Consider the following 22,469-nt stretch of genomic DNA (forward strand, 5'->3'; position numbering starts at 1 on the left):
CATGTCTAGAATATGCTTTTCTGACAATGCCTGCAGATCGGGCCGACAAATGTAGGGCATAAACTCAACGGCTATCCGTATTTCCAATTCGTCTCGCTATTTATCTGACTCTGAGAGCTTAAAAGGCGAATTCAACTTGCAGTCGATTCCCCGGGGAATTGAACGATTCCATCGCGTCCTAAATCGACGATGCTTTCTGCGGGGCAGCTTATATGGGTCTCCTTCCGACCTCTGTTACGACTGTCAGTCAGAGTCATGATCGCTCGTTCCCAGCCGAATCTCTACTGACTCTTTGACCGTTTCAGGGTCATGAACGTACTTGGAGGCTTCATTATCGCAAAAGCAGACATCTTCCCAGCGGTCGCTGCAAGAGGCGCTGGACAAGTCGCGTTGGTAAGTAACACGAGTGTTTGTAGGATACATGTGTATTAACTATGCGCAACGCAGAATATTACAATGCCATGCCTCATGTTTTCAAAAATGGTCCCAGCTTTCTCCTCAAGCAATATCAGCGTTTTAGGTGTGCTCAGTCGCGACTAGGTTTCACCACCCGTCTCCCGCCTGCGAAACTCACTCCGGATTCTCCGATACTTAACTTTCCCCCATTCCAGGACCGCTGTTTGTAATTGGCGCTATCTACCAGTTTATAGGTATTGGCCTGGCTTGGCTGATAAAGCAGTTCTTCTGGGTTCCACATCGCTTCCGCTATGGCATGCTTGCTGCTGGTGGATGGGGGAATTACGGTGACATTCGTAAGGCCATCATACTTTCTGGAATCTATGTTTTTCTGATGTATTTTAGCGACCGCTGTTATTATGAGCATCACTGGAGCTGCACCTTTCAACGGCGTGGAAGACCAAGACCTCGCCGTAGCCTACATCTCGGCGTTAATCCTGTATTACATGGTGAGCGAGACTTCTTACGAAAAATACACCATCTGACGATCTCTCCAGTTCACGTTCTTTCCGTTGGGTGGGAACAGGCTAATCGCATTGGATTTCAAAGGACCCGAAGTCGAGTCCGAAGAAGTTCAAGAAAGTATCCGTACACGACGAAAATTCATTCTCCACGGTTTTCCCAAAGCTCTGAAGGAGAAAGTGCTACATCGCGGAGCTCATCCTAAGGATGATTGTGAAAATCAGGTCGAGAGCACGGAAATGGTACGGAACGAAAAGGCGACCAGTGAACTCGTCGACCCTCAACTTCGCCCCGGACGGAATGTTTCATTCCACGAAGACGCGACGATCGTGGCTTCATCGGGAGCTGTTCAGCCCGTATGTCGTAAAATGGAGCCATGTTGTTCATCGCCGACAGTCACGATGGACGCGGAAGATAAAGAGGATTCCCCCTCCTCTCCCCCGTCTCCAATTAACCTCGAATCTTCATCCTATATCGCGTCGATGGAAGACTATTCTGCTTACCGTGCGTACAGCTGTTGAGTCTCTTTGCATGCCGGCATCTCTAGCTATCATTATATCCTTCGTCATCGCACTCATCACCCCCGTCAAAGCACTTTTTGTTCAGGTCGACGGTTATTATATGCCCTCGGCACCTGATGGTGAACCACCTTTAGCGTTCATCATTGATTTTGCAGAGTTCATGGGTGCAGCTTCTGTTCCTCTCGGTTTGATATGTTTGGGTTCAGCGCTGGCGCGGTTGAACGTTCCCCGAAGTCAGTGGTCGAATATGCCATTAGGAGCTATTCTCTCTCTAGCGGTTGGACGCATGGTTATTATGCCGGTGTTGGGCGTGTTGATCTGCAAAGGATTGATACACGTTGATTTTATCTCAAAAGACGACAAGGTGCTGCAATTTGTGTGCATGTGCGTTTGAACTTTTTAATTTCTGGTCTTTGTCTAATTATTCCCATAGCTTCTTCTCCTGCCTTCCGACAGCGACGACCCAAGTTTTCGTGACCCAGGTGTACAGCGGAACAGGGAGTGCAGATCACTTGCCTGCGTTTCTTATACCGCAATATCTCCTCATGTTTCTATCAATGACGGCTCTTTCTGCTTTTACCCTCCAATTACTATTTTGATATTTCTCTGTCGTTTTGTTGTAGAGATTACGCGTCGGTTTTTCTCAGGGATTTTCTCGAATGATGACGATAAAGGCAGCGGCGGATCGCGAAAATTCAATTGACTAGCGATTCGAACCCCAGCATTGACTAATGAACTCGTCCTCAACCATCTACTGGCATAATGGCATCCAACGTGCCGCTGGAAAGGCTCTTCACCAATGACCGCGAATCAAGGGTGCTCTCGTTGTTTCTAGCACTGCTGTGCATCTTTTTCATTTCCAGAATAGTACGATTTCGGCACAGCCTGCAGGTTTTGTCATCGCATTTTCTCTATGATACACCGGGGCCTGACCTGAGATTACCAGGCAGCCAACTATATTCCAGGATTTCGACCTATATTTTAGCCTTTGGCGCTTCCAGGAGCCTTTTTCCGAACGTCGTGGTGGAACAAGGGCGTCGACTTCCATTGGGTGAGGCGCTTTGATTGTGAGTTTCCATGCGGTGTAGCAGGCTGGAAATTAACACACGTGTAGTGTATAAGACTAGCGAGAACGTATCGATCGTTCCATGGCTGACCGGTGAACCCAGTGTCTACACATCCAATCTGGATGTAGCACGACAAGTCGTTTCGGGCGGTCACAAAACAGATTTTCACAAAGGAAAGCTTGGGACCAAGTCTTTGCTGCAAGTCAAATAGACCTTCACGTCGATAACTATTCATATTCATATCAAACAGAATTTGGGGAATGAACTTGTTCACAGCCGATGGAGATGTGTGGCGCAAGCATCGACGTGTCATGGGGCCGGCATTTAATAACAAGTAACACGTCCACTTACGCCTCTTGGACATTTTCATAGCTTTTCTAAAGGTACGAACTAGTGTGGAATCAAACACGGATGGCTTATTATGAGATGCTGGCTGCTGATCAGTGGACTACGAACAGACAAGTAGCCATTCCGGCCGCACAGAAAATAACATTCAAGGTAGCACTTAACAGTGATTATATGGTTAGTATGCTTATGCAACTTCACTAGCTTGCCCTGTCCGTCATTGGCGTCTGTGGCTTCAGCTTTCCATTGACCTGGAACGAGCATGAAATATCTGAGGATGGCAGCATGTCCATTCAACAAGCCCTTCGAATCGTAGCAGATACTGCCTCTCTCTCTTTCGCTCCGAGATGGGTCAAGAACCTTCCGTTCAAGTAGTACGTTTCCCTTTCTGACAAATACCCACTTCTGACGGCTGTTTCTCGCTTAAGTTTCCGGGATTCAAAAACAGCGCAAGAGCAGTTGGCCAAATTCCTTAAAGAGCAGATCATAAAGCGGCGTGCGGCGATCCTTCACGGCGGGATCGGCCTCCAAGACGACTCTAAATCGAACACAGTTTTCGATTTACTCATCAAGGCAAGGAAAACGAAGGAGGGAAATACTCAATGAACAATGAAGAACTGGTAAGCTGATCATTTTGTCTTGTCTTTGGCATCCAAGTTTTTTCTTTGATTTTCAATGACGTCAGATCGGAAACGCCTTCACCATGTTGTTTGCTGGGCATGGTATGCACATCTAAAGCCCTGGATACGTCTAACTGGAGAGACCGCAGAGACCACCGCAAAGTCCCTAGCTGCAACTATGGGACTTCTGGCCGTTCACGATGAAATACAGGAAGAGGTTTATCAACAAATCGTGTCTGTTCTGTCTGGCCAAGACCCTGTGAGAATTGTGTTTTCTGTATAATGCCAGCCTTTCTCACATTTTTCTTTTGTAGAAATTTGAGGACTACACGAAACTGGAGAAAGTTTTGGCCGTCTTCTATGAAGATATTCGAATGTTCCGTGAGTCAGTTCCTTGAAAATATCCTACGTCATGACTTTCGTTATAGCTGCGGGACATGTTTTGATTCGTGAGGCTGCGAAAGACACCGTTATCGACGTGCCTAAACCCGTTGGCCAAGAATGTACAATTCCTATCCCGATACCAAAGGGGTTTCAGGTGAGTTTTAGTACTCCTTGAATCGGAGTTCACTCTTGAACTGGTTTTGTCCAAAGATTGTGGTTGATATGGTTGGCGTCCGTAAGCTACTAACTATTCCGCGCCGATAAGAACATAAGTCACTTAGTTACACCTCTGTAGTCCTCGGTACTTTGAAGAACCTGAAAAGTACAAGCCATCGAGGTGATATGTAACGAATCGGACTCATTTACTGCCTTTAGCACCGGTATGCTTAATAACAGACTCATTTTTCTCCTAACAAATACAATATAGGTCCTCGAGCTTGTATCGGGAGGAGGTTCGCTACGACTGGAGCTGTGTGTTTCTTGACTCTCCTCCTTCGAGACTGGATGGTCAAACCCCTGCTCAGGGAAGGAGGCGTGGGCAAGTAGAGTATTGGATGCTTCGATTGTCATAACTCTAGGCGTCCAGGATGTACCCCTGACTTTCTCCCGAAGACGCGACGTGGGGTCTTGATATGTCTTTATCGACTATCTGCTACTGCTATACCATAATACTATGACAAGGTGCATCCGAGCTCCACGTGCCTTTTAGTATTGCTGTCTCCCATCGCATATATTTTTTCTTCACTCATGATCATACTATTTCCAGCATCCCATAGAAATATCGCGCAGTTGGCTTTTCTTCTTATTTGCGCGGTATTACATTACTTAAAATCTTCCGACAGGTTGAATTTCTGGAGAAAAAATCTCCTCCCCCCCCTCTCTCGCGCATACTTACCCTTGCGATGATATCCTACATAGTGATACGACTGACCTTGACTGAAGTAGACTGCCATGAAAGTTCCCAGCAGATCGGGGAAGTATGCTGAATTAAATAAGTTCGCATGCCGTCACCACCTATTCTGGCGATTCCAGGAACCTATGTTTGGGAATTGATTCCGAGTCTCCCTAATTTCTCAGGGTCAACTGGCCGTTTAGATCGTAACCATCATGGGGACCGACTCAGTGTTATTTCCTCTCGGGGGGCAATCGAAATGGATCCCAATTCTCTGGACCATGTTATGTGTCGTCGTCATTTCCAGAGTGCTGCGATTTTGCCGTAAACTACAGGTTATTTCATTCCTACAGAAGATAGCGTCCCCTTCATTGTTTCTCAGGCTGCAAATAATCTCCCAGGTTATAGACCGATGTTTTTTCCCTTGGGACCTCCGGGAGCCTTCTTCTATTCGACGCGGTGGCACAATGGTGCTGACATGCACTGGGCAAGGCGTTTCCAGAGTAAATCCTTTGTTTGCGAGCTCCCCTGAAGCGGATCACTAACCTTTGCGTAGTGTACAAGAACGGCGAGAACGTGTCGGTTGTCCCCTGGTTGGGAGGTCGTTCTGCAATTTATACCTCCAATTTGGATGTGACACGCCAGGTTGCGTCGGGGAGTCACAAGTCGGATTTCATCAAGCCTTCGTCCGCTAGCAGAATTCTGCTGTGAGTCCCATGGGAATTGTCTTGCTTATTCAATTAAACTCGTCTAGTGGATGGGGGATGAATTTGGTTGCAGCTGATGGGGAAATATGGCGCCGACATCGACGAATCATGGGTCCTGCATTCAACAACGATTTGTATGTTGTATATTCGCGTCTGTCGATTTACTTATCCTCTTTCAAGGTACAAGCTAGTGTGGAATAAAACGCAGAAAATCTACTACGAAATGTTGGTTGTCGATCAATGGGCTAACAAGCATGAAGTTTCAGTGCCAGCGGTACAGAAGATTACGTTCAAGGTGCGCCGCCATGCTGTTATGCATACTTCTATTGATACAATCTTTCCTCAGCTCGCTTTATTTGTGATCGCTACATGTGGCTTTGGCATCTCATTTGATTGGGAGGAGCCTTTGAAATCCGAAAACCGTGCCATGTCCGTACAGAAAGCATTTAGGATAATATCGGATACCGGGTCATTTGCGGTCTTTGCTCCCAAGTGGGTCAAAAGTCTGCCATTCCAATAGTATGTCTTTTCTCCAGTGATGGACGTTGTGGCTACTAACATGGTGTTTCAGTATTCGCGATTCTAATACGGCACATGAGCAGCTGGGTAAGTTCATGAGGGACGAGGTGGTAAGACGGCGCGCGCAAATCGCCAACGGAGAGATTGATGTTGAAGGGGATAATTTGGAAACACGCACGATTTTCAATCTGCTTATGAAGGCTGGCGAAGACGAGGATGGCAAGTACTCGCTCGATGATGAAGAAGTGGTGCGTTCCAAATGGTTGCTCTCGTAACTGTGGCCAAGTTTTGCTTTCAGGTTGGCAATGTCTTCGTCATGCTATTTGCTGGACACGGTATGTATACCCAACCATGGAGATAGATTATTGAATCCACCGCAGAAACCACTGCACATTCACTGGCGGCCACCTTGGGATTTTTGGCTGTTTATGACGACATCCAAGATGAAGTCTTTGAGCAGATCAAGTCCGTTTTATCTGATCACACAGACCCTGTAAGGATGCCACTTTTAGTATCGACTACGTCTTACCTTGAGGTTCGTAGACATTTGAGGACTATTCGAAACTTGACAGAGTCCTGGCGGTCTTCTAATATTTTAATAGGGTCTTTTCTTAAGTTTCGACGGTCTCAGCCTCAGGTACAACTCGAGTGTATACTTACCGGGTTTCTACAAAATAATGAGAATCGATCGAACTTTTTTTCGGCTGCCCAGTATAGTAATTCCCTATCTTGGATTCCACCAAATGCACAAGCACTGTGAATTATACCTTCCTGACGTACCACTGGGCTATATTCCTTCGAATTATCCATCAAAGTCTCTGATATCACCACTCGGGCCTTTGGTTTGTGATCCTCATGAATTCGCTAATCTGGTCTGTCAAATCCCAAATCAGTGGTATTTTCTTCACCACTGCAGGCTCCATTGCATGACTTGATGACATCAAAACATTGTATACTGCTTCGGGAATCAATTCTAAACCGTTTATTCTATCATTACCGTTGCTCTTGGTGTCGAGTCGCTGTTGAAACAAAATCGGTACCTATGAATTACTATATTGGGCAGCTGAAAAAAAGTTCGATCGATTCTCATTATTTTGTAGAAACCCGGTAAGTGGCTGAATATTAGTACATTTGAATCTCGTCGAATTTGTCACTGTACTATATGCATTGTACATTACGCCCACACCAATACTTAAGCAACACACTTGTGCAGGCATCACTTGAGCAGATTGCGCTCAAGTAACGATTGTTCAAGCGCGATGATTACTCAAGTGCCACACTTCAGCTGAAAACTTAAGGGCTTCACTTGAATGGCCAAACTTGAGCCGCCGTTTGGCTATACTAGAGCTGGTGATATCTCAGACTCAGTGCAAACGACGCCACAAAACGAACCTTATGGCTTCCCAATACCCGTGATGTCCTGTACTCCCTGGGTCTTTGATAAACCACGGCGATGCGATCATAATTTTTAGAAGGGAGTTCGATACTGCTGCCACTGAATTTCGCTCCAACCAGGCAAACCCAAATCGCAATGAAAGTTGTCAAGGTTGTCGTTGCGAGAGAACAGTAGCTGCCAGGAACCAAGCAAGTCGTGGAGCAGCAGCGGAGAATGAAGGATGTAGGCCTCATGTCGGTAGAGGAAAGAGAGGGGATGGTCCTAGACAATAGCACATCAAAAGTGGCTGAACAATCACAAGCCGCACTGCATTGCCACGCGCTACAGGGGTTGTGCTATGACGTCGTCTCAGGTGCCGCGGTGTTATTAATATTAGCCCGTAGATCGAATTGAACGAGTAGATACCAAAATATAACTTGATTTCCTTGTGAAATATATTGCACTACCCTTCGAGGGCCAGTACACACACTCTTTGTTGTGCAAACCAAATATATACGCAGTTACTCACGCCACTGGTAAGCACCTACCTCTCGCGGAATTCACTTCCGCTACCACCACTTTTCTAATAACGAAATACGGTTAAGGGTACACGGCAAGACAAAGGCAGAGGAAGAAAGTGCATTGATAATTGATGATGGAGAGAGCGATGATGATCAGGAGAACCGTGTATAGCATTCTCAATTGTTTTTGGGTTTTTTTGGTACCGAGTGGCTTTTGTAGACTGGAGTGGCACAATATAAAAGGATTGGGCCGATCATTGCATTGTCTCCATCTCTTTCCCTTCTCCCATCACTGTGCTTCTTGCTTCTTCAGCGTTTTGCCCTTCTCTAGTAAAGGCGTGAGCAGGATTCTATAATGTGAGTTTAACTCAATTTTCGTAAATGACAGTTGGACAACGATTCAGATTGATGCGTGGGTGGTGGCTCGTGAAGAGATGGACATTAGTGTGGGATATAGTGGAGGATCTCTGTAACTGGCATGACTAGCGCATTCACAAGTGATGCCGGTAGGGTGGCACTGGAATGACGGGGAAGGGGAATGGATAGAGGAGGACTTGAGCGCATGCTCAAGGGAGCAGCACTTGAGTGAATACGCCCAAGCGCGCTGACTTAAGCGTGTTCACTTATGTCGGGGTCACTTATGTCAATGGACTTGAGTGTATACCGTCATGTACTCGTGTCTTCACTTAAGCGGCGGTGTTCATGCAGAAAGACACGTAGTAGATTTTCTATGGTAGCTAGTTTTCGCTGTACTTGAATACTTGAGTGCGAACGACTTAAGCCAATGTACTCGAGTGGCAGACCAGTCGCGACTTCTGATACTTAAGATAAATCGATATTTTTATTGTCTTCTATGAGGCGATTCGGATGATTCGTGAGTGCATCTCTCTAGCTACGGTGTCTTATCCTTACCTACGTACTGTAGCTCCAGGACATATCCTGATCCGAGAAGCTACGAAAGATACAGTCATACAAGTGCCAAGACCAGTAGGTGAGGAGGGGACAATTTCCATGCCAGTACCAAAGGGTTTTCAGGTAGGTTCAATGGCTTTGATGCCTCCACTTGTATTCACTTTTTTCATAGATCATAGTTGATATGGTTGGCATCCGTAAGCGACCTCCCTTCTGTACTGGATCTTCTGCTCACTTTATCTGAAGAGTACAACCCACGATACTTTAACGAGCCCGAAAAGTTCAAGCCTTCCAGATGGCATGGTATTTCTAATGAGTCTGAGGCATTCACCGCTTTCAGCATCGGTATGATTTATCCTTTTCGTCAATAGCTTAACGAAGCTCATGAATTTTTAGGCCCACGGGCATGCCTTGGAGGAAAGTTGCTACCACTGAGGCCGTGTGCTTCTTGACGCACCTTCTCCGAGACTGGGAGGTCAAGCCTATACTCAAGGAAGGCGAGACGAAGCAGGCCTGGCGAGACAGAGTCTTGGATGGTGCGATGATGATAACGTTGGGTGTCAAAGATGTTCCTGTGACATTCGTACGACGACATTGATTGATCGGTATATCAATAGCAACACGTATCGTACTGTTTTGTCCTTCTACCTCGTTGGTGTGTACGGTGCCTCTAAAGAATGCTAGTCCTTCTATTCTCCCTCGTCTTCAAGTATGTCATCTGCCCCGGAGCAATGAGATTGGAGAGTACGGATACAAGCCTTTCCTGAACGCAGAGCAGAGTTGCCACTAAGTACACACCCGAGGCGCCTCGGGATCTTTCAGTGTTGCTTGTATCTCCCCAGCCGTGGAGTCATAGAGCTACGACCAGTTCGCTGTAGGCTTAGCGTTTAACGCAGTGGGTTTGGGGTCCCGTTCATTTGCAGACACTCTGAAGAATGTAGGAACGAAATACTTATTACAGATACACCTATTTGTGATTCACCGAGGTTCAATACTTCAGTAGGAGTTTTCCTCAGTTGTTGTTCCGGCTGCTGTAAATATCAGACCCGGACAAGTCATAACTAGAACTGGTAGCTCCTGATCAAAATTTACCACATTATATAGCCAATCCATTGTTACTCGTACACCAGACATTCAAGAACGTCTTCACCTACGCAAAATTTCCGAAACTAACGCCAGCGAAGCTGTGTGGATCCACAGTCCTCAAGTCTATTCCGAGTTTCCGAAGTTGCTCAAGTTCTGTGTTCGGAATACCAGGAAATTCATCGCCAGCACGGGCAAAAAGTGTGGGGTAATCAAATCTGACAGAACGGAGACGATGACGACGCGAAGTCATCATTGCAGATAAGGAATCCCACGGTACTAGGATCCCGCTCATCCCGCCCCAGATCTCGAGTAGCGGTAGACACATTGTTAGATGTTGTAGATTGGGGAGAAGGTTAGAAGAGGACGTCAGGGCATTATAGAACACGCCTTCTCGATCAATGGGGAATTCCAGGCTCGTAAGAGATTCAAGCATCGGAAGTGTCTCTTGAATGAAGTCCAAAGCGTGTGCGATGGCAGTTCCAGTAGCTAATGAAGTGAGGGAACAGCGGGAGGAGCGGATAAAGTCGTTGAGGGTCGCCGCCGCCGCCACTATACGAGCCTCATCAATGGTTGGAAAAAGACTCCCGACATGACTGTCGAACGTGAGGTCTTCTAAGGAAGGTAGACACAGGTATCGAAGCAGTTTCAGGGATAATACTGAGAGGCGTCGGACTTTGGGGAGGGTAATACGATGAGGAAAGGCGATATCGTCAATGTCCCTTTGTTTGAGATGTAACTCTTCGAGTAGGCTATGAGTGTGGAGATTGTGGATGGCAGTAATGGATGCTGCGAGGTGCGTAATCTGACGAGGAAGTGCGAAAGAGTCAAGCCCGATTAATTCATGCAATTCCACCTTTCGAAGGCTAGGAGCCTCGATGAAAACATCACTGACGTCCCCCGGGGAGAATGCCCCATCATCTCTTGGTATGTGCGGAGTGACGAGTGTTAAAGACTCTAAACATGCTAGCTTCCTACTAGATGACTTCAGCAGCTCCAACAAGTCCAAGGGGAGTTTCAGAGATGCACTCCTCCACCGATGGCGCTCTCCTAGTAACAAGGAAAAAACTTCAATGGCGTCACCAGAGCTGGTATGTTCATCCGATTTAAATTGCATATCAAGAGGAAGCTGGTCAGAAAGTGGAAGGATGGTTTTCAAGAGCGATTGGAAGTTAGACGCAGACGGATTATCTGGTTCCAATCTAGGGTACGTGATTTTGATATGCGACCAGAGTTCTGGGGAAGAAACGACAATATCTCTCCAGGAACCACAAACTTGACTGAGTGTCAGCGGATCCTGCATAAATCCGATGATGGGCCGGCTATTCATTGACCACCTCTCAACAAGATCGCTCGACTGAGTTTCTCGAAATATGGAACGAAGAACCTTGCTTGGAAGGCGGCGGATGGGAGCTAATGTCGATGAGAACTGCGTTGATACCACCTGGATCGCATCACGATAGGTCTCCAGCTCTTCAAAGACCGTGTAAAGTTGATCGATCAGAGTGTCATACACGTGAAGTTGTCCTTCGAGGAGTGCAATGTTTGGGAGAATCCAGTCAGGATCAGTATCGAGAAGAGGTCGTGTTGCACGAAGAATGCCCGACACTAGTGGATCGATGGCATCAGGAGGAAAAACGGGTTTTGGTATGGAACGTGTAAAGGCATCCAAGTGCGATAACGCATCTGCCGCTGAGGCTGGCGTAGCTATTGAAGGTTTGATTTCACGGCTTCAACGCTACATCTTATTTATACCTATTTGCCATTTTACTTTACTTTGACATTTTCGTACCTATCGTATCTTGACTCCGACCACCCACTGTCTCCGTACCTACGACAGAATATACCTGCCTTTCGAGTCAACCACGTCCTCTTTCCGAGTCGCCACCACCTAAACTCCAACAGTAGCATGGGAATCTATGGTTTATATGATGAGTTAAGTAACCTCCCCGTGACGGAGTAATACAATTACTTGTCTCTAGATTCATGTTGAATGTGCAGGAGTAGTTCAAAAGTAAGAATCACTAACCGCGAACTCCGATCGAAGTCGAGTTTACGGTCCGGCAGTGCCGGGTTTCCTTTTTGATCTTTTACTCCGAATGTCAACTTGAAGGGCGGTCGAATATTCAAAAAAACGTACGTTCCACCTTACGCATCGAATAAAAGGAAAAACTCAATCAAGAGAAATTAAGCACCATGAATGCGAGGGAGGCAATATTTCACTCGGATACAACGGCGTTCCATACCAGAGCTCTATTCCCACCCAATGCTCTACGGTATTCTTCGTATAACACGTCCTTTCCCTGATACTGATCGTAACTGGATACTCCCAAATATCGAAGTCCTCCAACACCAAATCTCAGTATACGATGCCTTGCTAGACTGCATAGATGAAGCGAGATCGAAAATGCAACGTCGTCGCGATGCGATTCAAAAGTCTATGGAGGCCTATTCCTCGACACTAGCACCCATCCGGCGTCTTCAAAGTGACGTTTTTCGTGCTGTGTTTCGCGAGGTACAGATTTTGCTATGGTGGCACAGCGAGGAATCAAAATATCCGGAGGATCGCCAGGTGTTGAGTTTTTCACAAGGTCCATAGAAGCTCAACCATATGTGCGGTGCTTGGAGGTACATTGTTTATCCTATCCCCAGCTGTGGTCGCACATAGTCCTTCACTTTCGGTCCACCCAAAGCCATGATTCACCGTTCGGAAGTGCATCCTCTCGATATCGTGTTTGAATCGAATGGTAGCCACGACGAGTATGAGGCCATAGAAACCTTCTCCGTGATCCTCGAGGAGTCATATCGGTGGAGGAGTTTGCTGCTACGGTTCTCTTCGAATTTGTTGGGGCGGCTGAAGGTGATTCGCGCAAAAAAAGATCCCTCGTCTGGAATCTTTGACTGTAAAGGCTCCGTACATGTCAGGATCCATTGGACCTGCCGGAAGATGTTCGAAGTATCTGCATTGATGCCCACGCCTTCAAAATGTGGCTTTACACAACGCCTTATCATTACTTTGGTTAGCTGCAGACTACAGTCCCGGAAATTTCATATTTCCTCTTCATATCGCCTATCTGGCGGCACCTGTGGATAATGTTTCTAACCTTGAATATCTTCCTCCCTCATCGCATCCACCTTCCCGATATCCGGCGCCTTTTTGTATCATCACCGCATATACTTACGCATCTGCACCTACCTTCCCTAGATGATCTCATGATTCGTCATCGCGACGCCCCGAAGCAACGCCTATCTGTGTTGGGTAGTAAGTTACTCCCCATATCTGGTGTACCTCGCTGGTAAGGCTTTTTTCCCAGCACTGTACGACCTTTCACTACTAGTGATCTTTAGCGTGACCATCTCCACTTGCTAGCATGGAACGGAATTATGTTCATGCCTCGTAGTACAACTCGGGGTTTCAAACCGATCTGGCAGCCTTTATGCCGCTAGCAACTGCCTAAGATCCTCGTAAGAGCGGCGACCTTCATAACCGTCCCAGATAGGCACGATAGCTACTCGAGTTATTAAAGAATAGTACTTTAGAGTTACCACACAAAATGTGCACTCGCTCAAACAAGAATATATCGATGCTGTTTAGTAATATGCAGATCGCATAACCGTCTCCATCCTTCTTCATCGGCAATTTCCAACACAGACACTTTCTCAAACCTTTTCCCTGGCAGTCTTCGCCCGATGACCCAAGGACATTCCCAGTTCAAGGTGAACCTGAAGGTGCGAACCAGTGTGTATACGTCTTCAGGTATCGGGTACTTGTGGGTGGCCGTGAAGTTGAACACATGTTCTATCCCCTCCTTGTCTTGAACAGTCAACTCTCCGTATCGATCAACTCCTTCAACAACAGCCAACCCCCGTACCAACCCCGTTACAATGCACTCTACGTCACACCAGTCTTCATCCGTCGTATCATCCCGATCGATGCCCATGCCGACAATGGGGTCATGATCTACAGGCAGAGGCTTCGTCATAACTTGGTCCCACGATGGTCTCCATTTTTTGCCTGAGTTTCCCGGTTCAGGATACCAGAAGAATAACGGTCCCCGATGCCACTCAGCCATCGAATTCACGAGAGCTGTCCATGCCTGCTCGAGAGATTGACCCTCATGGTATACCGGTAGCATCTTGGACCCCAGAAAAAATGCCAGCCCGGCGACTTTGTCCACTGAGGTTGTCGACACCCGATTCTGCATGCCCTTCAGTGCTGCAAACACCAGGTACGACATGCCATCGATAGACTTCAGCTGCTTGTGAAACCTAGTTAGCAGCCCAGTCTCATAGTTTCCACCCTCATCCACTGGTTTGGCATGCAGTGGTCTATCTGGCATGTCCCCGGCAATCACCCTGCTACCGCCAACCTCTTGCAGTGTCCAAGCACGTCTAAACCACGACCGATCACTATCCAAGTCGCCCTCTTTCAAAGTCAAAGGCCGACCCAGCCCACTCAAGTAACACACCACCTTTCTCTGATCATACACTGCTCCGATGGTGGGCACATCCAGCTTCCACTCTTCCGTGCGCATATACTCCCCCCATCCACCCACCTGTCTCAAACAGAGAACATCTAACCACGTATACTCCACTTCCAGATTGAGCATCTCAATACGGATAAGTTTGAGGTTGGTGTCTTTCGGGATGGGAACAGGCCACCCATATCCATTGATGGGTGTCCACACATCGACCCGATCCTTCCCATCTATCCACGCGTGCGATATCGGCCGAGGCCAGTGGTCCCTTTCGTAAACGGGGATGCCCGTACTCCACCATGGCACCACCCGATTACTATACAGATCCCAAACGCGTCGGGGTTGCAGGTGTGGATGCACAATTCGGTTACCACTGTACGCTTCTCGTCGCATCTCCTGGTCCTCCTCTTCTTGTCTGCGAAGTAGGTCTCGGATAGTGCTCCAGTCACGGGTGTACCATATTGGCCGGAGGCGGCCATATGCCATACCAAAGTCATAGTTGTTCGTGATGCAGTCTTCAAGAAGGGGGGAGAGGGATGGGGTGTCCAGGGTGTGAGACGTCCCGAGTGTCATGTTGAGTAGATCCAAGAGGCCCCAAATGCCGAGGGTAGCGCAGGGAGTGTCAGCAAGGCGGGATGATATCACAGGCTTTCTACTGGTGTATGCCCGTTGCTTTGGAACTATGATCGATGATTCTGGTTGACCCGTCTCAGTGAAGGCGGAGATGGTGACCTTGGGAAGAGGGATATGCTGGAAATGCAGCATCAATTTGCACTCTGTTTGTTTGCCGATTGACTTACCCTCGGAGGCCATGGTTCATCGTCATAAAACATCACACCACCAAAAAGCGATTGGTATGGATGGTACTAATGACATCGTCACTGAGTATTCGAAACGAGAGGGATAATGATACATACTATTTCCGATTTTTCAGGCTCGGAAGGGTATGCAGTCGAGCGAGTACTAAAGGAAAAGGCGTTTGCCTTGATGTAGGCACGGTCTCCAGCCACAGCCCCAATTCAACTCCGGGCTGATGCGCGGTCTTTGTGCGAACAACACGGTAGATGTCTCGAACTTACACAGGAGCAGCTTGTTTCGGGAACCGTGGCTTTGAGACTGGGAACAAGTTTATTATGGCAAGGATCAGCGGAACGAGAGTCAAAGGCATGAATTCTGTCAAAGGCGGCACGTATGGGTTCATCAATAGTCGCTGGCACATTCTTGATGCCTATTTGGATATCTAGCGTTTGGTTGTTATGTTTGCGTAGCCCGGCACTCGTCCTGAACAAAGATTTAGTCTCGTGGCAAAACTCTAAAATGATCCAACCAGGATATACTTACCAATGACGCTACAACCAGTGTCCTCCGTCTACGGACGCTCAAAATATTTCCTGTTTCAAGGGAACCCTGACTTCAAATTTGGTTCGGTTTTCGCTGGAGAGATGACCTGAATTGACTCCGAAGAGACTATCGTTACGCCCGAGATTGATGCTGAGGATTGTGCTACGAACAGGTAAAGCGCCCAAAGCACATGAAAAACACGACCGGACAGGCACCGCAGAGATACACACTATCCAGTCTTTTGACCTATCTGCTAGGATGGCCACCTTCCAGTTCCACGCGGCTCCCCTCGAGTTTCATCCTCATATGGACGGGGCTAACCTATCTATACGACGGACTGGAACCACGCTTTACCGGTAAAGACTCCATGCTCGTCCCACACGAATGAGAGGGTTAGCATTTATCAACGGAGAACCAATTCGGATAGTGCAGCCATCAAGTGCGTGCGCGGTGATGGGACGCTGCCGAGGTCAAAATCAGATGAAGGCACCTAAGGATCTGACAAAATCGTACCAGATGTTTAACAAGCTCGGTAATGTCGAATGATAGACTCGGCGGACGCGGTAGTAAAATCCACAACGAAACATCGTATGCATATCTTTCTCTTCTGCGGAGATGCTTGTGCCTAAGAGACATGCTTAGAACGCCGAACCATACTATCTGAGAGAAAACCCAACCGTTGCTGATATATATCGTAGTACGGATATAAACAATTTGCAGGGTCAGCGAGTTTTGTAGATCAGGGTACGTCGCATTTGCGTAATAACCTGTACAATCAGCATCAAAAGCGAAAACCCGCAGACAGTATGTTCATACCATCTTATCTGACCACCACACGTCGCCAGTGCCCACTCCCTCTTTCCTCTTGAGCATGCTAATAACAGAAACACCAGTCTCAAAGTCTCCACTCAAAGTCGCGTATTGTATAGGCGCCGGTTCAGCGTCTCAGAAGAGGACGTTCAGTCTCTTCGTCAGAGCAAAGTCGTCAAGAAAAGAAGAAAGGAAATGTCTCCGAAAGAGGCTGTGATGACTGGATGATTGGATAACACGCCCTGAGAAAATAATGCTGGTATGTTTATTAGCATGGTGACTCTCTATCTAATGGCCGTTCTCACCATTCAATGCCTTAAATTGACCTTTTATGGGAAATGAGATGCACTGGTATCGCCAAAGATTCTCTCAATACTTTGAGGAGCAGAGAGACATACATCAGTACTGACTTTGCCAATAACCCTAGCAGTTCACAAACAGGAAGTTTCGACCCTCATCATCATCCTACACGTTCCACGACGAATTTCGTGCGACCAAACATCTAGGAAGGCGGTAAATGGATCAGGAGTGCAAGTACCCGTGGCGACACTGTGCTCCGAGTAGTTCCTTCAAGATGATGCAAGAGCTTAGAGAATCTTCGCGGCAGAGAAAGAGACATTTTGAGCTTTCGTTTACGGACGAGACGTCTGGTTCCGCATGTATGAGCGTGAAACGAGAGCCGCGGCCTGGACAGTTGCCTTGTTGAAATGGACAATGCTGGACATATGACGGAAGATCCTTTGTCACGTGTAGCAGTACGCGTTGCTAACGTGACCGTCTTACTAATACTCGGGGCCCGCCTCAATTCATTAATCGAACCTGACAGTGACACCCAGTCCCAGATCCCGGCTTGTTGACTTATTACTCACATTATAGTCGCACTGCAATAAATAATACGTGTACATGACAGAGAGACAGAGAGCCCTAGAACCTAGACGTGAGTAAGAACTGGTCTAGGTGCCCTGGCCTAGTGACTGAAGGTTTTTTTTACTGAGTTGTTTTGGATTCAGGGTAACCGGTTTGCCCGCGACGCACTAGAAGGATAAATCGATGGTTTTGCTCAATCGCTGCTCACGTAGCTTTAGAACTGTCCATGAAAGCTCTAATGACGGCACTAGGACCACTTTACCCGGGCGACACCATCTAAAATCAACCCCGGAAGGAGCCTGGAGTTCCGAGTCCGCATCCGCTGTGGCGAGGAACACCCTGGAAGCCTTGGAACCCACTCGACTACCCTTGACGTACATACAGAAATGAATACCTCGATATTCTGAAGGCTAGGCAGGCAAGTTATCAAGCCGATTCTTCGCAGATCACCCAGCGTGTATTTTTTTAGTACCGAGCGATGTTTTGCGGCGAGGTTCATATAGTACCATCCATGCCATAATCAACGATTCATTAAATTTCAGCATGATAAAATCGCATGCAAGTCTCTTCTTTTTCTCTGGGCTTTGCTTCGCCACCACCGACCCCAGAGTCTTTCGGAGCAACCGGGAGCGACAATATGTTGCGATCATCCTCATTTTGTTCGCAGATTATGACGCACGGTATGAAGGTGCCACTTTGCCGACGGCGAGTGTCGAGGTTCTCCGTCATACTACGGAACGAAAATCTCGGTCGGGGGACGGAGGGCTTTACGCGGTGTAGTACGTCGTATCGCTTCATCTCAATTGACGTCAGGTGTACACCTACCTGATGATCGATTAAATTATACGTTCTGTTTGCTCCATACAGTTTCCGAGGGCACCCTTTGCGCCGTAAGTGTGGATCCAGATTTACCATCTACCTTATCTCAAGGAATTGAATTGATTCATTAGGCCAAATCTCATCTGGAGGATATCGTCTAGTCCAGTGGGAATTCCCGGGTCAAGTAAATCAGTACGTAGATTCGTCCTAAACTTTGACCGTGACTCTGATCAAGAGAATAAAGATACCGTGCTGTCGGAGTCAAAACGTTACAATAACCCCTTCCGATCATTTCAATTTCCTCCCCCGCTACAGTCTTGGTCGGAGTCTATCGATGCCTCCAAGATATTTAAATGTCAATTATGTTTTGCGTCCCTCGTTGTTGGTACCCGACCATGACAACTGTCGATTACTTTCCGATCCAGGATCTTCCGACCGAGCTAGAGAGAGAGATTTTCGAGACTGCGGCCCGCATGCGACCCAGTAGTGCCCTCGATCTCGTCCTCGTAGCTCGCAAGGTCCGAACGTGGTAGGTACCGTACCAGTTCACCATCGCTTCAGCGGACTTTGACGCCCTGCTTAGGATACAGCCATTGATCTACGAGATGGTCACGCTGGGGACCGACGACACTTCCCTGTTCCTACGAACGATGGATGAGTTACCAGCGGCATTCTTTCAACAAAATGTTAAAAGATTATGCCTCACTGTATCTGTAGAGCCCGAAGCTGCAGCGCGAATTTTAGCAACTTGTTCGGGCCTTCAAAGCCTAGCCTGCTGGGTCGACTTTAGGGCAGTTCACCCCCGGCTACAATTCTCCCCGCTGATCGCCTCTCAACGTCTCCGACGGCTCTCCATAGAGATCAGGCATTTTCGACAGCTTTGTAGAGACCCACTCTGCCACGGCGCTTTGTTCCGCTCCCTAACCCGCCTAGACCTCATCTACTGGGAACCCGGTGAACTAGCCATCGGGGAATTGGCATTCTTACCAATTTTGACGCACCTTTGCATTATCATCCGCGATCTCCCCGTCACAGAAGCATACCTTCTTTCTGTCATCTCTATGTGCCCATCGCTCAATGTCATGGCGGTTCTTATCGACGAGGGTGCCGATCCGGTACCCACACGGGACTGGAGAATTGTTTGGTTGCCATATCCTGTTATGGTGTTGGACTGGGAAGCACCGTTCCGGGGGCAGGAGGACACATGGTCCAGGGCGGAAGATATCGTAAAAAGCAGAGAACAGGAGCTGGCAAGTTTGCCCAGTCTAGGTGATTTACTTAACTTATTTCTGGCAGCCTCGAGGTGGAAATTAACTTACTTTCCAGACTTGGCACGGAAATGGACCTAAACACATCTGCTCATCACATGGTGACGCCACACGATTGCGAATCCAGAGTTAGAATTTACCTGGTCGCTCAAGCGCTCATCGCCTGTAAGGTCTATCAGAGCGTTTTGCTGTCCTTGACCAATCAAGTCCATTTTATCTGTAGCACGTTGTACGTCTAATCTGTGGCGTGGCACATTCGTTCCCACTGACCCACAAGAGCACGAAGTCGATAGTATTTCTAGACCGACGGGTATCAGTTACCTCGCTAATAGAAAGCACTTCTTGTAAGGGAAGTAAATACCCATTGCCCTTCTTCCATTGCCTATTAGTCGATTCGCGTGGGACGAGTAATTGATACAGGCACAGTTCTAACATTACTACCCACAATAATGGATCGTTTACTTGTCCCGACTTCTAACTTCTAATTCGCATGCGCGTTTTGCATGGACCTTAGGAAGTACACTATGAGAGCGTTAGCATCCCGGCAGCAAGCGCATAAGCCCTTCTGCGTTGACTGTATTCTGCGGTCAGAAGCGGAAGGAAACGTTGCCCGAATAAAGGGAACAAGTAAGCAGGTTCGAAATATATATTTTCAAATTAAAAGGGGCCTGCCGGGCTCCAACTAACGGTACGAGTATTCACTTATGGACTTCCACCGTAATGCAGCCCTACGACCGTCCTCACTTACCCAAGCACTTACCCAAGAATCGCACCAGCTCGGTAATTACCGCTTCGCTCTGCTCTTGCTGAACCCAATGTCCTGCATCCTCGATAAGCACCACATCTCTTTCGTCCATCCTCCCACAGATCTCACTCTTCATTCTCACCAAAGCCCCTGGAGCTTGATAAGCTCCCCAGTCCATTGTACCCGCAATAAACATCGCGGGGACCTCTACGCCTTTTCCAGCGAACTCGGACAAATCTCGAGTCCACTGCGCATCGATGGAGCAGCGGTACCAATTTAAGCCGCCTTGAAACCCTGTACGGGAGTATTCGTGGGCGTAGGTGGATAGCTCGGAGGGTGTGAGCCACGATATGTCAGGCGTGTCTTGCGGCTGATGGACCGCGTCAGGCATGGTTTCATGCTGGAGCATCACGTAGTATCTCGGAAGCTCTTCCATTTCGTCTACTGACGCGAGAGGATGAGGATTGTTGTTGCCTAGCCCGATGCCGTCTGCAGCCTTGGCGTGGAAATACGCACGGAAAAAATGTTCCGGCGGTTGGGTTCGCATTATATGCTTATTAGCATCTCGGGAAGAGAAGTATGCCGTATAGTGTTTTCGAGGAGGGTTCATTAGGGATAGAGTTCTTTCGATTGCATTGGTGGGGAAAAGAGGTGCACCAGGGGCACTAAGACCCGTGAATGGGGCGCTCATGAATACAACGGATTGAAAGATGTCCGGGCGGGTAAGAGCACAAAAACCTGCGACAAGGGATCCAAAGTCATGCCCCACCACTGAAGCGGTTGTATAGCCAAGGGTATGGACTAATGTCACGATGTCTTGGACTAAGTTAGACATCTGAAAAGGCGCTAGGTCGTCGTCGTATTGAATAGGCGACGTGACTGTTTTGCCGTAGCCCCATTGGTCTGGAGCGACAACACGATAGCCCGCCTGCGAGAGGGGATGAATTACTTTGCGCCATGAATAGGCGAGCTCTGGAAAACCGTGGAGAAGGACAACCAGAGGGGCATCGGATGCAGCCTCAACGGCTTCCAGTATGTGGTAATCAGAGTCTCGGAGTCGAACGTTGCGACATTTGACGTTGATGAGAGTCTCGGGGCGATATGAGCAGTAACAATCGGGACCGACCATGACGTGGCTGGAGTAACAACTCTGGCCAGATTATGGGTGCATCACTTCCAGAGTTATTCAGAATTCAGGTCCCCGGGGCCGTGCCGGTTTCCGATATGTCGTAGGCAATCTCCGTTTGACTTTAATGTTCTCCCGAGCAAGTCTAAAAGTAAGAGACGTTTCCAAGAATATTACGGCGACTTGCTCTGTGGCGCGGGTCATCGGGACGCTATCCGTCAAGAGGAACATACACAGTGGCAAGGGTATACGTTAAAGCCGCCGCCTCTGTGACACTCGCAGTATTTGTCGAGTTCCAGTTACCGGGCTCTAACTGTTCTGTAGTCGTCAATCTGTACTTCGGTGGGTGGGCTCCAGTCATGTGAGGCAGGCAGATTGAAGCCGCATGCCTAAATGCCATGTCGAGGCTAAGACGCACGGTCATTTGAAACCTCAAGAGAATTCAAGAAGGCATCCTTCAACTTTGTCGACAGTCGGATATATATCTCGGTGCTTTCCTTCGGAGGTCTTTGACATCCGATGTATAGACATTACTAAAAAGCCACTTTGGATTATTATTTATATAGTAACAGCAAAATGGGCGAACCTTTTCAACAGACAGGCGCACCATGTTATGAGAACTTGGAGCCTAATACCTGGCTGCTATGCGGGTTCATCAACCACAATACAGAGCGCGCACAGCGATGGCTTACAGAGTCGATGAATCGACGCGTTGCTTTCGAGCTAAACAAAGGGCTCCACGGATCAATTCACGTTCAACTTCTTCAGACCGCGAGCAGCATAAAACAGCAGAGTATCCGACCTGGAACCATGCGATAAACGGTGTCGGCGATGAATGCCAGTGCATTGTTCTCTCTTCATTTCTATCAAGAACTTGACAGAAAGGCTAAACTAAGAAGATGAACAAAGCCGTATAGATGAGGTCACGAGTATAAGGAAAAAAGAAGACTTACTACATAACAACATTATTAATTGTTCACTTGACTCTCCGATGATAGACTTTGAGTCTTTGAAGGAATGACAACAGCACCCTCGGAATGAATGTGGATGAGAAATCCAGAACTAGACAACGAAGCCAAGGTGGCCGTCTTGTCCTCTCTTGGAATATTCGCTCTTACGTCGACTAGATGGCAGTGGGAACTGATCTATAT

At 47.8% G+C, this 22,469-nt stretch overlaps 10 protein-coding genes across 10 annotated transcripts; 7 read left to right on the forward strand and 3 right to left on the reverse strand.

The window, feature by feature from the left end:
* Positions 1–52: 52 nt before the first annotated feature.
* On the forward strand, positions 53–2,088 carry EV420DRAFT_1629696 (auxin efflux carrier). Its single transcript, XM_060476097.1, has 8 exons — positions 53–242; positions 306–393; positions 448–520; positions 612–752; positions 802–905; positions 954–1,274; positions 1,333–1,823; positions 1,873–2,088. Exons 1-8 carry the CDS (start codon positions 190–192, stop codon positions 2,036–2,038), a joined length of 1,437 nt encoding a protein of 478 aa, XP_060330390.1. The 5' UTR covers positions 53–189; the 3' UTR covers positions 2,039–2,088.
* An 829-nt stretch (positions 2,089–2,917) lies between these two features.
* On the forward strand, positions 2,918–3,457 carry EV420DRAFT_1643436 (uncharacterized protein; the record flags this gene model as incomplete). The annotated part of the gene is made up of 3 exons (XM_060477515.1): positions 2,918–3,004; positions 3,056–3,225; positions 3,280–3,457. The coding sequence occupies 3 exons, from the start codon at positions 2,918–2,920 to the stop codon at positions 3,455–3,457; spliced, it is 435 nt and encodes a 144-aa protein (XP_060330391.1).
* On the forward strand, positions 3,450–4,647 carry EV420DRAFT_1546522 (uncharacterized protein). The gene is made up of 6 exons (XM_060473302.1): positions 3,450–3,730; positions 3,786–3,852; positions 3,900–4,009; positions 4,066–4,090; positions 4,151–4,235; positions 4,283–4,647. The coding sequence occupies exons 1-5, from the start codon at positions 3,527–3,529 to the stop codon at positions 4,201–4,203; spliced, it is 459 nt and encodes a 152-aa protein (XP_060330392.1). The 5' UTR covers positions 3,450–3,526; the 3' UTR covers positions 4,204–4,235; positions 4,283–4,647.
* A 248-nt stretch (positions 4,648–4,895) lies between these two features.
* On the forward strand, positions 4,896–6,710 carry EV420DRAFT_1546528 (cytochrome P450). Its single transcript, XM_060473303.1, has 10 exons — positions 4,896–5,082; positions 5,130–5,250; positions 5,304–5,454; positions 5,502–5,588; positions 5,635–5,749; positions 5,801–5,973; positions 6,026–6,221; positions 6,272–6,308; positions 6,354–6,466; positions 6,517–6,710. The coding sequence occupies exons 1-10, from the start codon at positions 4,963–4,965 to the stop codon at positions 6,562–6,564; spliced, it is 1,161 nt and encodes a 386-aa protein (XP_060330393.1). The 5' UTR covers positions 4,896–4,962; the 3' UTR covers positions 6,565–6,710.
* A 2,170-nt stretch (positions 6,711–8,880) lies between these two features.
* EV420DRAFT_1643438 (cytochrome P450) lies at positions 8,881–9,233 on the forward strand (the record flags this gene model as incomplete). The annotated part of the gene is made up of 4 exons (XM_060477516.1): positions 8,881–8,904; positions 8,954–8,978; positions 9,028–9,126; positions 9,178–9,233. 4 exons carry the CDS (start codon positions 8,881–8,883, stop codon positions 9,231–9,233), a joined length of 204 nt encoding a protein of 67 aa, XP_060330394.1.
* A 698-nt stretch (positions 9,234–9,931) lies between these two features.
* EV420DRAFT_1764575 (uncharacterized protein) lies at positions 9,932–11,869 on the reverse strand (the record flags this gene model as incomplete). Its single annotated transcript, XM_060480784.1, has 3 exons — positions 11,837–11,869; positions 11,773–11,781; positions 9,932–11,571 (listed from the first exon to the last, which is right to left on the reverse strand). Exons 1-3 carry the CDS (start codon positions 11,850–11,852, stop codon positions 9,932–9,934), a joined length of 1,665 nt encoding a protein of 554 aa, XP_060330395.1. The 5' UTR covers positions 11,853–11,869.
* A 1,325-nt stretch (positions 11,870–13,194) lies between these two features.
* On the reverse strand, positions 13,195–15,306 carry EV420DRAFT_415617 (uncharacterized protein). The gene is made up of 2 exons (XM_060482023.1): positions 15,260–15,306; positions 13,195–15,208 (listed from the first exon to the last, which is right to left on the reverse strand). The coding sequence occupies exon 2, from the start codon at positions 15,153–15,155 to the stop codon at positions 13,431–13,433; it is 1,725 nt and encodes a 574-aa protein (XP_060330396.1). The 5' UTR covers positions 15,156–15,208; positions 15,260–15,306; the 3' UTR covers positions 13,195–13,430.
* A 2,597-nt stretch (positions 15,307–17,903) lies between these two features.
* Positions 17,904–18,390, forward strand: EV420DRAFT_1480255 (uncharacterized protein; the record flags this gene model as incomplete). Its single annotated transcript, XM_060469659.1, has 3 exons — positions 17,904–18,139; positions 18,228–18,250; positions 18,311–18,390. The coding sequence occupies 3 exons, from the start codon at positions 17,904–17,906 to the stop codon at positions 18,388–18,390; spliced, it is 339 nt and encodes a 112-aa protein (XP_060330397.1).
* On the forward strand, positions 18,285–19,930 carry EV420DRAFT_1546559 (uncharacterized protein). Its single transcript, XM_060473304.1, has 4 exons — positions 18,285–18,708; positions 18,763–19,448; positions 19,506–19,612; positions 19,671–19,930. The coding sequence occupies exons 1-3, from the start codon at positions 18,533–18,535 to the stop codon at positions 19,526–19,528; spliced, it is 885 nt and encodes a 294-aa protein (XP_060330398.1). The 5' UTR covers positions 18,285–18,532; the 3' UTR covers positions 19,529–19,612; positions 19,671–19,930.
* EV420DRAFT_1748403 (Alpha/Beta hydrolase protein) lies at positions 19,931–22,014 on the reverse strand. The gene is made up of 5 exons (XM_060480240.1): positions 21,905–22,014; positions 21,552–21,851; positions 21,442–21,529; positions 20,208–21,342; positions 19,931–20,175 (listed from the first exon to the last, which is right to left on the reverse strand). Exons 2-5 carry the CDS (start codon positions 21,740–21,742, stop codon positions 20,150–20,152), a joined length of 1,440 nt encoding a protein of 479 aa, XP_060330399.1. The 5' UTR covers positions 21,743–21,851; positions 21,905–22,014; the 3' UTR covers positions 19,931–20,149.
* Between the last annotated feature and the right edge of the window lie 455 nt (positions 22,015–22,469).

Source organism: Desarmillaria tabescens, assembly GCF_030435595.1.
Source record: "Desarmillaria tabescens strain CCBAS 213 chromosome Unknown EV420scaffold_19, whole genome shotgun sequence".
Classification (NCBI taxonomy): Eukaryota; Fungi; Basidiomycota; class Agaricomycetes; order Agaricales; family Physalacriaceae; genus Desarmillaria; species Desarmillaria tabescens.

What these genes read in the sequence shown, in the direction of transcription:
- EV420DRAFT_1629696 (XM_060476097.1), top strand. Translation starts at nt 190, where the DNA reads ATGCTTTCTGCGGGGCAGCTTATATGGGTCTCCTTCCGACCTCTGTTA. An exon ending in GGGGAATTACGGTGACATTC is followed by an intron (nt 753 to 801) that starts GTAAGGCCATCA and finishes GATGTATTTTAG; the next exon opens with CGACCGCTGTTATTATGAGC. An exon ending in GTGCTGCAATTTGTGTGCAT is followed by an intron (nt 1,824 to 1,872) that starts GTGCGTTTGAAC and finishes TTATTCCCATAG; the next exon opens with CTTCTTCTCCTGCCTTCCGA.
- EV420DRAFT_1546522 (XM_060473302.1), top strand. Translation starts at nt 3,527, where the DNA reads ATGACGTCAGATCGGAAACGCCTTCACCATGTTGTTTGCTGGGCATGG. An exon ending in TTCTGTCTGGCCAAGACCCT is followed by an intron (nt 3,731 to 3,785) that starts GTGAGAATTGTG and finishes TTTCTTTTGTAG; the next exon opens with AAATTTGAGGACTACACGAA. An exon ending in GGTTGATATGGTTGGCGTCC is followed by an intron (nt 4,091 to 4,150) that starts GTAAGCTACTAA and finishes ACACCTCTGTAG; the next exon opens with TCCTCGGTACTTTGAAGAAC.
- EV420DRAFT_1546528 (XM_060473303.1), top strand. Translation starts at nt 4,963, where the DNA reads ATGGGGACCGACTCAGTGTTATTTCCTCTCGGGGGGCAATCGAAATGG. An exon ending in CTGGGCAAGGCGTTTCCAGA is followed by an intron (nt 5,251 to 5,303) that starts GTAAATCCTTTG and finishes ACCTTTGCGTAG; the next exon opens with TGTACAAGAACGGCGAGAAC. An exon ending in AAAAGTCTGCCATTCCAATA is followed by an intron (nt 5,974 to 6,025) that starts GTATGTCTTTTC and finishes ATGGTGTTTCAG; the next exon opens with TATTCGCGATTCTAATACGG.
- EV420DRAFT_415617 (XM_060482023.1), bottom strand. Translation starts at nt 15,155, where the DNA reads ATGGCCTCCGAGGGTAAGTCAATCGGCAAACAAACAGAGTGCAAATTG.
- EV420DRAFT_1546559 (XM_060473304.1), top strand. Translation starts at nt 18,533, where the DNA reads ATGTCAATTATGTTTTGCGTCCCTCGTTGTTGGTACCCGACCATGACA. An exon ending in GCTCGCAAGGTCCGAACGTG is followed by an intron (nt 18,709 to 18,762) that starts GTAGGTACCGTA and finishes CGCCCTGCTTAG; the next exon opens with GATACAGCCATTGATCTACG. An exon ending in GGCAAGTTTGCCCAGTCTAG is followed by an intron (nt 19,449 to 19,505) that starts GTGATTTACTTA and finishes CTTACTTTCCAG; the next exon opens with ACTTGGCACGGAAATGGACC.
- EV420DRAFT_1748403 (XM_060480240.1), bottom strand. Translation starts at nt 21,742, where the DNA reads ATGACCGTGCGTCTTAGCCTCGACATGGCATTTAGGCATGCGGCTTCA. An exon ending in TTGCTCGGGAGAACATTAAA is followed by an intron (nt 21,343 to 21,441) that starts GTCAAACGGAGA and finishes TAATCTGGCCAG; the next exon opens with AGTTGTTACTCCAGCCACGT. An exon ending in CGAGCTGGTGCGATTCTTGG is followed by an intron (nt 20,176 to 20,207) that starts GTAAGTGCTTGG and finishes GGACGGTCGTAG; the next exon opens with GGCTGCATTACGGTGGAAGT.